An 11,772-nucleotide genomic window follows, 5' to 3' on the forward strand; every position below is an offset into this window, starting at 1 on the left:
ACATTACATTACGGTACATTTTCTCATAAGAAGGGCATCCACATACTATTAATCCTTGTTAATCGCAGTTCATTTAAGAACAGATGTAAACAGTGTCGTCATATATTAAATCGAATTGATGCATAACCAGAAATTGTCGAGTCAACCGCGACATAAAAGTGCCACCCGGTCTGAGGACCAACCACTATCGACCGCGTTTCACCCTAACCTCCAAAGCTAACATAGTCATGGACTCTTTCTTGCCAATTACTTGCTACGCCATCCTTCTCTCAATTGTCAACATCAAGACATATTTACTTGATCTTCAGCTTCCAAGCTAATTTCGACACATCATGGGGTCAAGGACTCGCGGATGTGACCCACCACCATATGATGTTGTTGAATGAACCTCCCCCCACCCCCTTCTCTTCCAATCAAATTGTTACTAGTTAAAGAAATTGGGTTCAATTCCCACAAGGCACATGGCTAGAAATAGCAAGCCTTGGTGGCATCATATCAATCGACACTTTTTTGGGTTTTATCCATCATTAGGGTACTTTGGATCTGAGCAGATCCTTAAAAAGTTTTATCTTGATTTTCATCTGGATTTCGATACCATCGGGATATAAAACTTCTAGAGGATATACCTTCTCCTTGTTGAAGAAAAAGATTCAGAAAGAATTTGGAGATGCGAGGCGTGCGAGTACCGATATATTAAAATAAGAAATACATACGTGGAGTCCATTCGGGTCAATCACTCGTGGATGTGACCCACCACCATATGATGCATTGAACAAGCCTCGCCCTCCCTCTCTTCCAATCAAATTGTTACTACTTAAAGAAATTGGGTTCAGCTCCCACGAGGCACATGGCCAGGAATAGCAAAGCAAAGCCTTGGTGGCATCATATCAATCGACACTTTTTTTTGGGGTTTTGTCTACTATTAGGGCATTCGCTTTTTCTAGTGGGAAAAGTCCAATTTTCGCAAAAGTCCAATTGACCCAAAAACATTCACTAAATGATCCTCCCAAATGTGCGTGTGCAATGACTTTTGTCCCCTCCTTAGGGGCGATTGAGATTGGTTGCCGTCAAGGTCACATCGCAATCTTTGGGATCGTTCCGTCATGGCACATGGATCGAATCAATTGGACGAACGAAGTAATGAGGCCAATCCCACAATGGAATATTCCCGGTTTGGTCTTTCGTTTCTTTTGTAGATCTTCAACACCTGAATTGGTCGAGTGCTCAAAATCGATCACGAGCATAATGTAAGATTTGCTTCTTTTGCACCGAGATTATTGACATTGTATCACATGCAAACTTAGCTTTGTCCCTTAATTCGCTCCGACGGCAAAGATCAAGGGTTACATGTTTATCGCTAATTTAATTTCATTTATTTTGGTGGGAATCTCTCGGAACGTAGCCTCTACTCATACGTTCTCAACGATCGAAACAGAAGCCTGTGCAATTACTATAGACAACGACAAAACTAGACATCTGATCAACCCTTTTATCGTTTGCTCCAATTTGACAGACGAAATAATGACAAATTTCTACTTAAGTTCCCGGGATCATTGTTGTTATAATACAAGTGCGTATGTAAATAGTGTAAGGGTTCTCTAGAATATGAAGATACAGCCACATATTAAGCTTTGCTTCGAGGGTTCACACACTCTTTGGTGAATCGACATGTCAATGTAGCCAAGCAGGCCATTAGCAACGATATGTTCCTTTAAGTCGAAATCACCCTCTAATCCTAGACAATACGAAGAACTCTAGACTCTCCTAATAATCCTAATTAGGAGATGCTTAATCCAAAATTAATTCTAGATTTGCAAGGGGGCATCCAGCAGATTCTTTTAAGTCGGCTTGAGCCACACATCATTTCAATTTGATCAACTTTTCCCTGCTGATTAGACTTCATTATCCACGGCTAAATTATTTCACCTTTTAGTCACTTTCTGACTTTGGATTCTTTCCCCTTTTCTGATACATTCTTGTCCTTTTGGCTTTCCCAATACGTCGTCTTAAGCACATTTCTCTTTAACAAATGACGTTACTAAGAATGAACAAGAATCGATGGTGCAATTGCCTACATTGGAGGGAAATTAGATTGTGACAAGTTCCTTAGCATTCACAAATCATGAATTAGTTAAGAGTCGGGTTATGGTTGTTAGGGAAAAAATGGGCCTTACCGAGAATCGACACGGAATCTAGGTAGCTCGAGCTACTGGCTACATTCGTAAGCAAAGTATGAGATGAAACTCACTATGTTTATATTCGACTAACACAACGATAATAGAGCATCCCCGAATGCTAGTATCCACTCAACATTGCGCACAATTAATCATCGAGAAATAGAGAATCTAGGTAACTCGGTTACTAGCTGCATTCGTAAGCAAAGTGTGAGTCGAAACTCACTATGCTTATATTTGACTAACATGGCGATAATAGAGCATCCCTGAATGCTGGCATCCACTCAACATTGCACACCATTAATCATCGAGAAATAGAGAATCTAGGTAGCTCGGCTACTGGCTACTAGCTACAGCTACAAGCGAAACGTGAGGGGAAATTCACTATGTTTGTTTTTGAGTGCACAATCATAACAGAACATTCCCGTGTGCTAGTATCCACTCAATATTTCACATCGTTGATCTAGATGAATAAGAGAGAGTGTACCGCCATAACTCTAATAGGGAATTCCAAAAAGGACATGATTGCCTTGTGCTCTTTGCCTTTGTTATTAATTGTTCCACTAATTTGTCCAATCGAGTTAATAATAGGTTGATATTCCAAAAACTCAAGTCGACATGAAAAATGGAGCGCGGCCAAAAAAGAAAACATAAACAATGGCGACATTCAAAAGTCGCGTCACCCGTGAATCCGCAAGATCTAGTGGTTAGAGTCGTTGCTCTGAGTTGTTTATCAAACGTACTTGACGACTACCGCAATATTACTTACTTATCGGGACAAAGTCAATATGAATAAGAACATTCGAGGGAATTGACAAAAGTTAAGAAGAAAGGTCTCGATGTCATATGTGAACTGTGAATGGAGCAAGAAAATTTGGCAAGAATCAATGACGTTTGCGACTGTCACGATGGACTTTGATAATTGATATATGAAATACGACGACGGTCCAAATTGAGATGCCAAGTATGATGCTAGAAGATTGCTGCTTGAAATGTCATGATTTTGGGGAGCATGAAAAGACAGGTATACAGGGGAATTGAAAGGGGTTGTAATTGCGAGCCACTTTTGATGATTGCCCTAATTTTTTTGTCGTCTGGATTTTGCTCAACGGCTGAGGTCTGACTGAATGTGAGTTGTGCTGTCGAAGAATTTGGAGTTCAGAGATTGGACAAAATCAAGCTCTGTTGTGCATCTTCCGTTCGAGCACGCCCCTCCCAGATTTTAGTATGATTCTGATCACATCATGATTGATGATCATGGTCTTGCTTGTCGAGCGAGCTGAAGATGAGTGTGTGGTGATGCCAAAATTGAGCAGGACTCAGGAACTTCACGAGGAAAACTCTAAGCTGCTATTCGTATAATATGGGAGGTGAACCATAAATTTGAGCCGAAACTCAAAAGGACCTCTCAAACATGAAATCGCTATACTTGGTGTCGTGGAGAATCGAGTATGTGTCGTGCACTCGATCCTATGTATCTAACTTTAAATTTGTTTTCTTAGTGATCATAACCTAATGAGTTGGCACCCGTTATCGTATAAGTGTGCTCGCGGCTTGGTGGTTTAGTTATAGACCCCCTAGTTATTATTATCTTTTTAGTACATTTGAAGAGTTTCGACTTGGTTACTTGAAACTGGCTGGTTCGGTTGGAAACTTGGAAATGATCTGACCATGGGCTCGTGTCGTAACAGCAAATGTAATAATCATCAACGGTTTGTTAGGGGGATCGTAGGGGGCAGAGCCCCCGCGGTGCCAGAGGGTTGTTATAGTTTGGATCCGTATTTGATTGGTAGTTTGGACTTTGGCTCATGGATATCTACTGAGTATATATAATTTCTTTATCTTGTAATTGAGAGTTATAACAGAGAGATGGTAAGTCCTAAATATAGTGGAAAAGCCCTAGTTTAAAGGTGAACTGGGATAAAACATTGTATCTCGAATTTTCTTTCTTGCATTTTTACTCTCTATTTTATTGTGCTTGTGCACTTAATCCTAATATGTTAGCGATCGAGAATGAATTTCGCTAGGCTCGGAATCACATCGGTCGTGTCCTCGTCACACCTAATGAATAGTCTCGAGATATCGCTGTCGAAGAAGGAGAGACGAAGACGGAGCCAAATTACTCGATTTCGCTTTTCCCTTCTGCTTTTTTTTTCCCCTTGATTTCGCTCTTCCCTTGAACCTAAGCCAAATCGATCAAAAACCAAAACACTATCGAATTTGATTGGTTTCGATTAGGCTTAGTGTGTGGGGTGATGCAATTGGACAAATCCTGGCCAAGAAGCCCGTCGCTATCCTCTCGGGGTTGATGTCTTTCCAGCTGTCGCAATTCAAAGTAAAGCAAAGCGATTAGACTGCAAAGTAGGTCGAGGTCCACACATTTTTTTGGAGGTCCGAATTGACATTCCCCTATTTTGGTCATTTCATTTCATTCAATTAGCCACCCTTTTTCGCTCTGCAAATCATAAAATTGTTTTATTACTTCTCTTCTTCATCAAAACGGAAAAAAACGAAGAGTATTCTACTTTCGTTCATAATTAATGTAAAAAAATATACATGGATTTTAATGGCTTTACTGCTACGGCTTTAAAAAAAAATTTCTCTCCCTTTTGCTCCTCGCAAAACATTTAAAGTCATTTCAAACGGGGCCTTGCTTCCTCTCGAATTTTCATTTCTCCGGTTTCCCTCTTTTTCTAAATAGAGGATGGACGTGAATTTGTTTCTTCATGCACCTATTAAGATATCCTTGCTATATTCCACATTTTCATGAAAAGGACGCTCAACCCAACGGAAACTTTTTTTTTTTTTTGTCTCATTCATCTCTGCTATGTATATGTGTATACGGTGCTCTCGAAAATCGTAATCCGAACCTAAGGGTGAGCAGCGGTCCACGGTTGACCTTGGACCGGCCTAACCCGGCCGGTCCTAGTCCGGTTCTCAAGAGGATTGGGCTGGTCCTTGGTCCTCGATCCTCGAACCCTCGAAACCCGAACCAATCCTGTCTATATATATTCTTTGTCACTCCTCTTCTCTCTCTCTCTCTCTCTTTTTTTGCCGTTTAAAATAGAAATTTAAAAACCAATTGCCTCTTTTGTTTTGGTTGAATGTTGCCTCTCTTTGCCAAGCTAAAATGTTGCCTCTCTTTGCCAAGCTAAGTTCGCTCGCCTCATGAACGCAGCTTAGCTACTTAGCTGATGACATCGCTCACATCTCTTGGCCCGCCTCACAAACGCAGCTCACTCACCTCTCTTCCCTCGCCCCATGAACACAGCTCCGCTAATGAGTTCCCAGTCTATGCTTGATTTGAGAACTTTAAGCTCGTGTGAATTGTCGGTTTGTGCTGGGTATTTATTTTCCACTTTCAATGGTTGTACTTGATCTGAGAGCTTTCCTCATATGATTTATCGATTTGTGCTGGGTATTTATATTTCCCCTTTTGCTTCCTGGTTTATGCTTATCAGAGAGCTTTATGCTCATTAGAAAAATCTCTTTTTTTTTGGCAAGTAGGGATTTCTGTTGTTGCCTTATCTTAGAGTTTTGTTTGATTTATACTGGTGTTCACGGTTTGGTTGCTCAATATTGCATTGTAGATGTAATTTCAAATAGTGTATTTATTCTTTCAAGGAATACAAAAAGCAAAACAAAAAACAAAAAGAATCAGTTGGTCTCGAGTTGACCCTAGAGCTGGACCGAACCCACAAGATTGGTCCCGTCCTCGGTCCTAGCTCTACAGGTTGGTTCGCGGTCGCAAAAATTGGAGACCGACATTATGCGGGTTGGTTCCCGGGTTAGATGCTAGACCGGCCCAACCCGGACCATACTCACCCCTATCGGGACTTGGTACTCTCCTGCCCCCATCCCTCCAATCCCTTACCAGAAGGGCCGCATGCTTGTTGGCCGATGGGAACTGTTTATGATATTTCAACGGAAGGCAGGCGGGCGGGAGGACTCTTTAGGTTTTCGAGGCATTGGATTCTCTCGCTCGTGTCTGCGTTACCCAAGCTGACATTCTAACTCCCGCTTCGCCCGCACCTTAAATATTAAAAATGCTATGAAATAAAAGCTAAAATCTAAGAGGAAATATTCGCAGCAAAGAGTTTACACAAGCATGACATTCACTATAAAATAGCCATCGACCAAAAAAAAAAAACTATGAAATAGCCGACAAATATTGTGGGGGGAGGGCCTATCACGTGGAGACAGCCACGGATTGTGGAGAGCGTTGTTCAAATATTGCTCCCCACGTCCCTAGCAGTAGCTCACTCCAAAAATAAAAATAAAAAATATATATATTTAATTCGAATTACCAAAAAAGAGATAACAAAAAAAAAAAAAAGAGATTTACGCACGCACGTGGCGACGTTTTGCCGGCGACACGTGTGCGGGGTTGATATGGTCTAGCGCAGCCAGCGCACGAGCATCCTTTGGTCCAAAAAAGCAAAAGTCGAAAATGGCAACTATCGAAAATCGAATCTTACGCAGGCGCGCCTCTCGGGCGCGTGCAAAACTCCACCTTTACCTCTAAGGGGAAAAAAGAAAATTATGGGAAAAAAAAGGGCTCTAAAATATAGGCAAAACGGGAAAAGAAAATAATGGGGCAATTTCGTCCACCAACTTTCCCTTTTTTCACGATCGGGGCCCATAGAAATAAGGGATGTTAAAAAAAGAAATGAAATTAGTGTTAGAAAAATTAGGAAATTGGGGAAAAAAAAAAAAAGGGCAGACGGAGGAGGGTGGCGATGGCCGAACTTGAACAAGAAACTTCACAACGGAAATTGATGACGTGCGCAGAGATAGTAAAACGTCTACTAGACATAACCGGAAAGCTTTTCTAATTGGGAAAATGACATAGTCAGCTTTGGCCCGATGCGATTTGTACCTTAACTTTTAATTTGTTCAATGTAGTCCCTAAACTTTAACTAATGTTCAATTTGGTCCATGAACTTTTGATTTATTCAATGTGGTCCTTGAACTTTTAATATGTGTTCAATTTAGTCCTTGAACTATTTGAAAATGTTCAATATAGTCCTTCCATTAATTCAAGTGCGGGGACTATATTGAATATTTTCATATAGTTCAGTGGACTAAATTGAACACATATTAAAAGTTCAAGGACCACATTGAACAAATCAAAAGTTCGGGACCAAATTGAACATTAGGTTAAAGTTCGGGACTATATTGAACAAATTAAAAGTTCAGGACCAAATTGCACTTCACAACGGAAATTGATGACGTGCGCAGAGATAGTAAAACGTCTACTAGACATAACCGGAAAGCTTTTCTAATTGAAGACCAAGTACGTACTACTTAGAACTTAACATTAAAACTTAAGCAAAATCTATTTTTAAATGCTCTTCAGACATTCCATTGACCGGTTTTGTGGGCCGATTGTATTCGTACGACTTTTTGTGATCGACGAGCTTGTTGTGGGCCTTGTATCGTGTGAGCTTCATGAGTTCAGTGTATTGTCGTGACTTAATTTGGGTCATCGGCTTTTTCTTATTTAGGCTTAGATTTTTGGCTCAGTGTCCGCTGAAAGTGACATCATATTGTGCAACCAAAGATTAAAAAAAAGAAGGTGTTTTTACATGTGAGCCAGACTATTGGGTCGGTCGTCGTTGGTTTGGTTGTGAAAAAGTTGTCCTAATCAAAAAATTGTTTTCTTTATAGTCATGCTTGTAAATAAGCACATATGTTTGTGTTAAGCATTCGATTTGTCTCCTATTCAGTATGCATCCACGCAATCTCTCGTCCTACAAGATAATAATATTCATACTATATATTATATTAGCTCTTCTAATACTTAAAATACATACGTAACTAGTTACTTCAACTATTAGCGTGCAACACAGAATATCTTTTAAATCCCATTAACACTCCCCTCAAGCAAAGGTCGATTTGCTACCGAATGTCTTATGCATAGATCCTCATGTGCGAGGCCCGTGCAAAGAGGATTATACGAATCCAAGGCATATGAAGAAGGGAACCAATAAATGGGCGAAAGGATGCACGGAATCGAACTCGACACCTTCGATACAAATACCCGACTTGAAAATACCCGCAAATGTTTAAAAGCACAGGACGGGTACATGAGACGACACTCGACATTATCTTTGCATGATATCGTCACGACGACGAAATCAATTACTATATTTAGTGCTAACAAGATGGAGTGCACACATCAAAAGTACTCCCCTTTTCCCTTTAATTAGCTTACCGTCCAACATATACTAAACTAAAAGGATATCTTCTTCCAACCACCTAACTTCCAAGTACACAAATAATTTCCTATACTAAAGTTATCATATCCACGGTCCAACAAGATGCCCACTAAAAATGGAATATATGTGGATCAACAGTGCCCCTATATATCCTTACCAAAAAAAAACAATGCCCCTATATAGAAAACTTTAAGCAACCACATAGGACCTTCACCACTCACACACAAGCACCCATCTTTCTCCACCCAAGAATTCTAGGGTTTTGCCGTTTGCATTGGATTATCATATTCAAATTTCAGTTCTTGGAATGATAACGTGGGAGTTGCTTGGTCGCAGCTACTGATCGATCTCCACGTACGTTAAGCTGTAGCCGGGGGCGACACCGTCCGTATTTCTTAACTGCAAAGACACAACCACCTCGCCGGAAATAGGAAGCTCCACCCTCATCATCGACTCGTGTTGTGTTTTTTAATGGAAGGGATGATGAGGCACAGAAGTTCCGAGGAGTCACTTTGACACGCGACTTGTAACTTTCGTGAAACTTACATATTAAAACCTAAGAAATAAACTAATATAAGGGTATGATTAAGATCTTGTATTGCATAGAACCTACAACGTAAAGGCTGACTTTAGTAAGTGGAAGTGTTGATACCCAAAAAAATGATCAACTTTCAAGTTACAATTGACGGTTAGGGTTTGGTCCCCAAGAAAAAAGTCCGATCAAGATAGCGGTGAACAAGGCGATCGAAGAGATACAAGTTGTTGGTCAAGAAGGTCGAAAAACATAATGGACAAGCGTTATCGACTAAAGCCCTCGTCAGGGGTTAGAGAGTCGGCCGACGAAGCAAAAATCATCGTCGGCAAATGATATCGAAGTGTGGCAAGTGTTGAAACGGAACAAATGATAATAACAAAATGTGTGACTTTTCCTTAGCACGACCGATCTTTCAAATCTCTAATAGTAATAAAAGTAAAAAAAAAGTGATAATCTCGCGCTTCGACCGGCACGTATCCATAACCGTTTCATTTCCATCTACAAAAGTCATCCCGAGGCATACTTCATTTGGCCTGCAACACCATGAAGTATTAAAATTTGCAGAAGATGCTTAAATCTATAACAAAGTTTAAATACTAAAAAGTAACCATAACCCCACATGATTTTCCAATCCTCTAAGCACCGCCCTCGGTTTCTTTTTTTCCCTCCGGAGCGACCATGACGATTGAGATCAACGACTCTCGTCCCCGCGCGTGGGAAGAACTACCTGCTCCTGTAAATACTAAATATCTATAAGGCCTTTTGGGGGGCTCTGACCCTGACCTGTAAGATGACGAGAGAGGGTGGGGCCCACCCTAGTGGCCTAGTCTTGTAGGCCCCACCTCCTCCCCAAAATGTGCCACGATAGCCATAAGCTATAAGCCCTCTGGGTGTGCTCGTGCTAGGTGAGTCCCCCATCTCATTGCCTATTTTATCTTCATTATATACACACACTTAAAGTCTATCTCGTCCTTTGAATTTAACATTGGCCAACAAAAAAGTTAGCTCAGCTTTTTACAATTCTCTCTCAACCCCAAGAAGAAAGCACTCTCTCCTTCTCCTCCTCAAACCCCATTTCAGAGAAACTTCACCAGAGTTTCCCCCAACAAGAAGAGCTAAAGCAGACAGACAGTGAGGGAGCGTGGCAGGGTCTCTCCGAGTAATGTATACTGGCGTGCATGGGACGGAGGCGGCGGCGGCCGCCAACGGCGACGCCGTCGCGCCGTTCGTCATGAAGACCTACCAGATGGTCAGCGACCCGGCGACGGACCACCTCATCTCCTGGGGCAAGGCCAACAACAGCTTCATCGTCCTCGACCCTCTGGACTTCTCCCAGCGCCTCTTGCCCGCCTACTTCAAGCACAACAACTTCTCCAGCTTCGTCCGCCAGCTTAACACCTATGTAAGCAAGCCGCCTCGCCGTCGCTCGATTCTTGTATGTCGATCGAGCGTACATGTATGCCTTCATATGAAGTTGCGGGGAAACGCCTGTTGGGTGGATATGAACATGTATTTGAAGAGTGTGTTGATTCTTGTTGAAGTAGCTTGATTAGGGGGTCGATGGGTCTCGAGGAAATTATTAGCTCAGAAGCTGCGAATTATGCAGTGGAGGGACTGATTTCGTTATGTGATTGTATCTTGACTAGGGTTTCAGGAAGGTGGATGCGGACCGATGGGAGTTCGCGAACCAGTGGTTCCTCCGCGGCCAGAAGCATCTGCTGAGGAACATCGTGCGGAGGAAGCACAACAAGGGCGGCGCCTACTCGCAGTCGAAGGGGGGCGGCGACGCCGACATGGACGAGGAGGAGCTTGTCGGTGAGATAGCGAGGCTGAGGCAAGAGCAGAGAGCCCTCGAGGAGGAGCTTCAGGGCATGAGCAAGCGGCTGGAGGCGACCGAGCGGCGCCCTCAGCAGATGATGGCCTTCCTCTACAAGGTCATCGAAGACCCGGAGCTGCTTCCCCGGATGATGGTGGAAAGGGACAGGAACAAGCAATTGGCGGTGGCGAGCGGCGGCGAGAAGAGGCGGCGGCTCATGATCTCGTCCTCCGCGGTGTCCTCCTCCTCCTCGAGCATGGCGGTCTCGAGCTCGATCAAGAGCGAGGACGACGACGAGGGTGCCAACTTCGGGGTCATCTCCTCGCCCGAGGTCGAGGGCAATCCGGACATCAACCGCTTCTACGACTTCGCCGCGGTTCCGGCTTCCTCGCCTTCAGCTTCAATCGATGGTGAGATCGGCCGGCACATGGCCCTCTCGCCGCCCTACACCGACGTGAGTGGATACGGCGGAACGATGAACAATCAATTCGGGTACTTTGCGGAAATGGCGGTGGCCGGAGGAGAGGCCGGTCCGCCGTCGCCGCCTTATCCTTTTTCCCTCTTGGGAGGTGGCTTTTAGTTGCCTTACCACGAATATTATCTTTTCCATCTTATCCCCTTGTATTATTTTCCTTCTATTTTCTTTCTTCTTATATCTCTCTTTTTGGTCAATAATTTCCCTTGTAAATAGCAAGAAAAGGAACGATCAATTACGCATTAAATTTTACTAATTCGGTGGGGGTTAGTAAGTTGGGTGGATCCTCTTCGAGGAAAACGATGTTCTTTCATAAGCAAGAATAAGCATAACCATAGTTCGAAGCAAGAATCGAGGAACTTGTGTACTTGGAGTGACGTTGAATGTTAGGAAAGCTTAAGGGCTTTCTTCATGTGTCCACTTCAATTTGGCTATTGAATCGCTCATTGAAGAACCCCCTTTAGTGGCTCGAAACCTAATTTTTTTTATCTATTATTTTGCAGTAAAGTGAATTCTCAATTTGGTACTGATATTCAAAACCCAGTTCAATC

At 42.6% G+C, this 11,772-nt stretch overlaps 1 protein-coding gene across 1 annotated transcript; it reads left to right on the forward strand.

Annotated features, from left to right (window-relative positions):
* Positions 1–9,896: 9,896 nt before the first annotated feature.
* Positions 9,897–11,471, forward strand: LOC115670932 (heat stress transcription factor C-1). Its single transcript, XM_030592340.2, has 2 exons — positions 9,897–10,332; positions 10,577–11,471. The coding sequence occupies exons 1-2, from the start codon at positions 10,093–10,095 to the stop codon at positions 11,324–11,326; spliced, it is 990 nt and encodes a 329-aa protein (XP_030448200.2). The 5' UTR covers positions 9,897–10,092; the 3' UTR covers positions 11,327–11,471.
* The last annotated feature ends 301 nt before the right edge of the window (positions 11,472–11,772 follow it).

The sequence above is a fragment of the Syzygium oleosum genome, unplaced genomic scaffold (assembly GCF_021117445.2).
Source record: "Syzygium oleosum isolate NSW1041296 unplaced genomic scaffold, Sole_v2.1 Sole_v2.41, whole genome shotgun sequence".
NCBI lineage: Eukaryota > Viridiplantae > Streptophyta > Magnoliopsida > Myrtales > Myrtaceae > Syzygium > Syzygium oleosum.

Excerpts from the sequence above, each read along its gene's own strand:
- LOC115670932 (XM_030592340.2), top strand. The coding sequence starts at position 10,093 with ATGTATACTGGCGTGCATGGGACGGAGGCGGCGGCGGCCGCCAACGGC. Across the intron at positions 10,333-10,576 it reads TCCGCCAGCTTAACACCTAT|GGTTTCAGGAAGGTGGATGC; the intron begins GTAAGCAAGCCG and ends TATCTTGACTAG.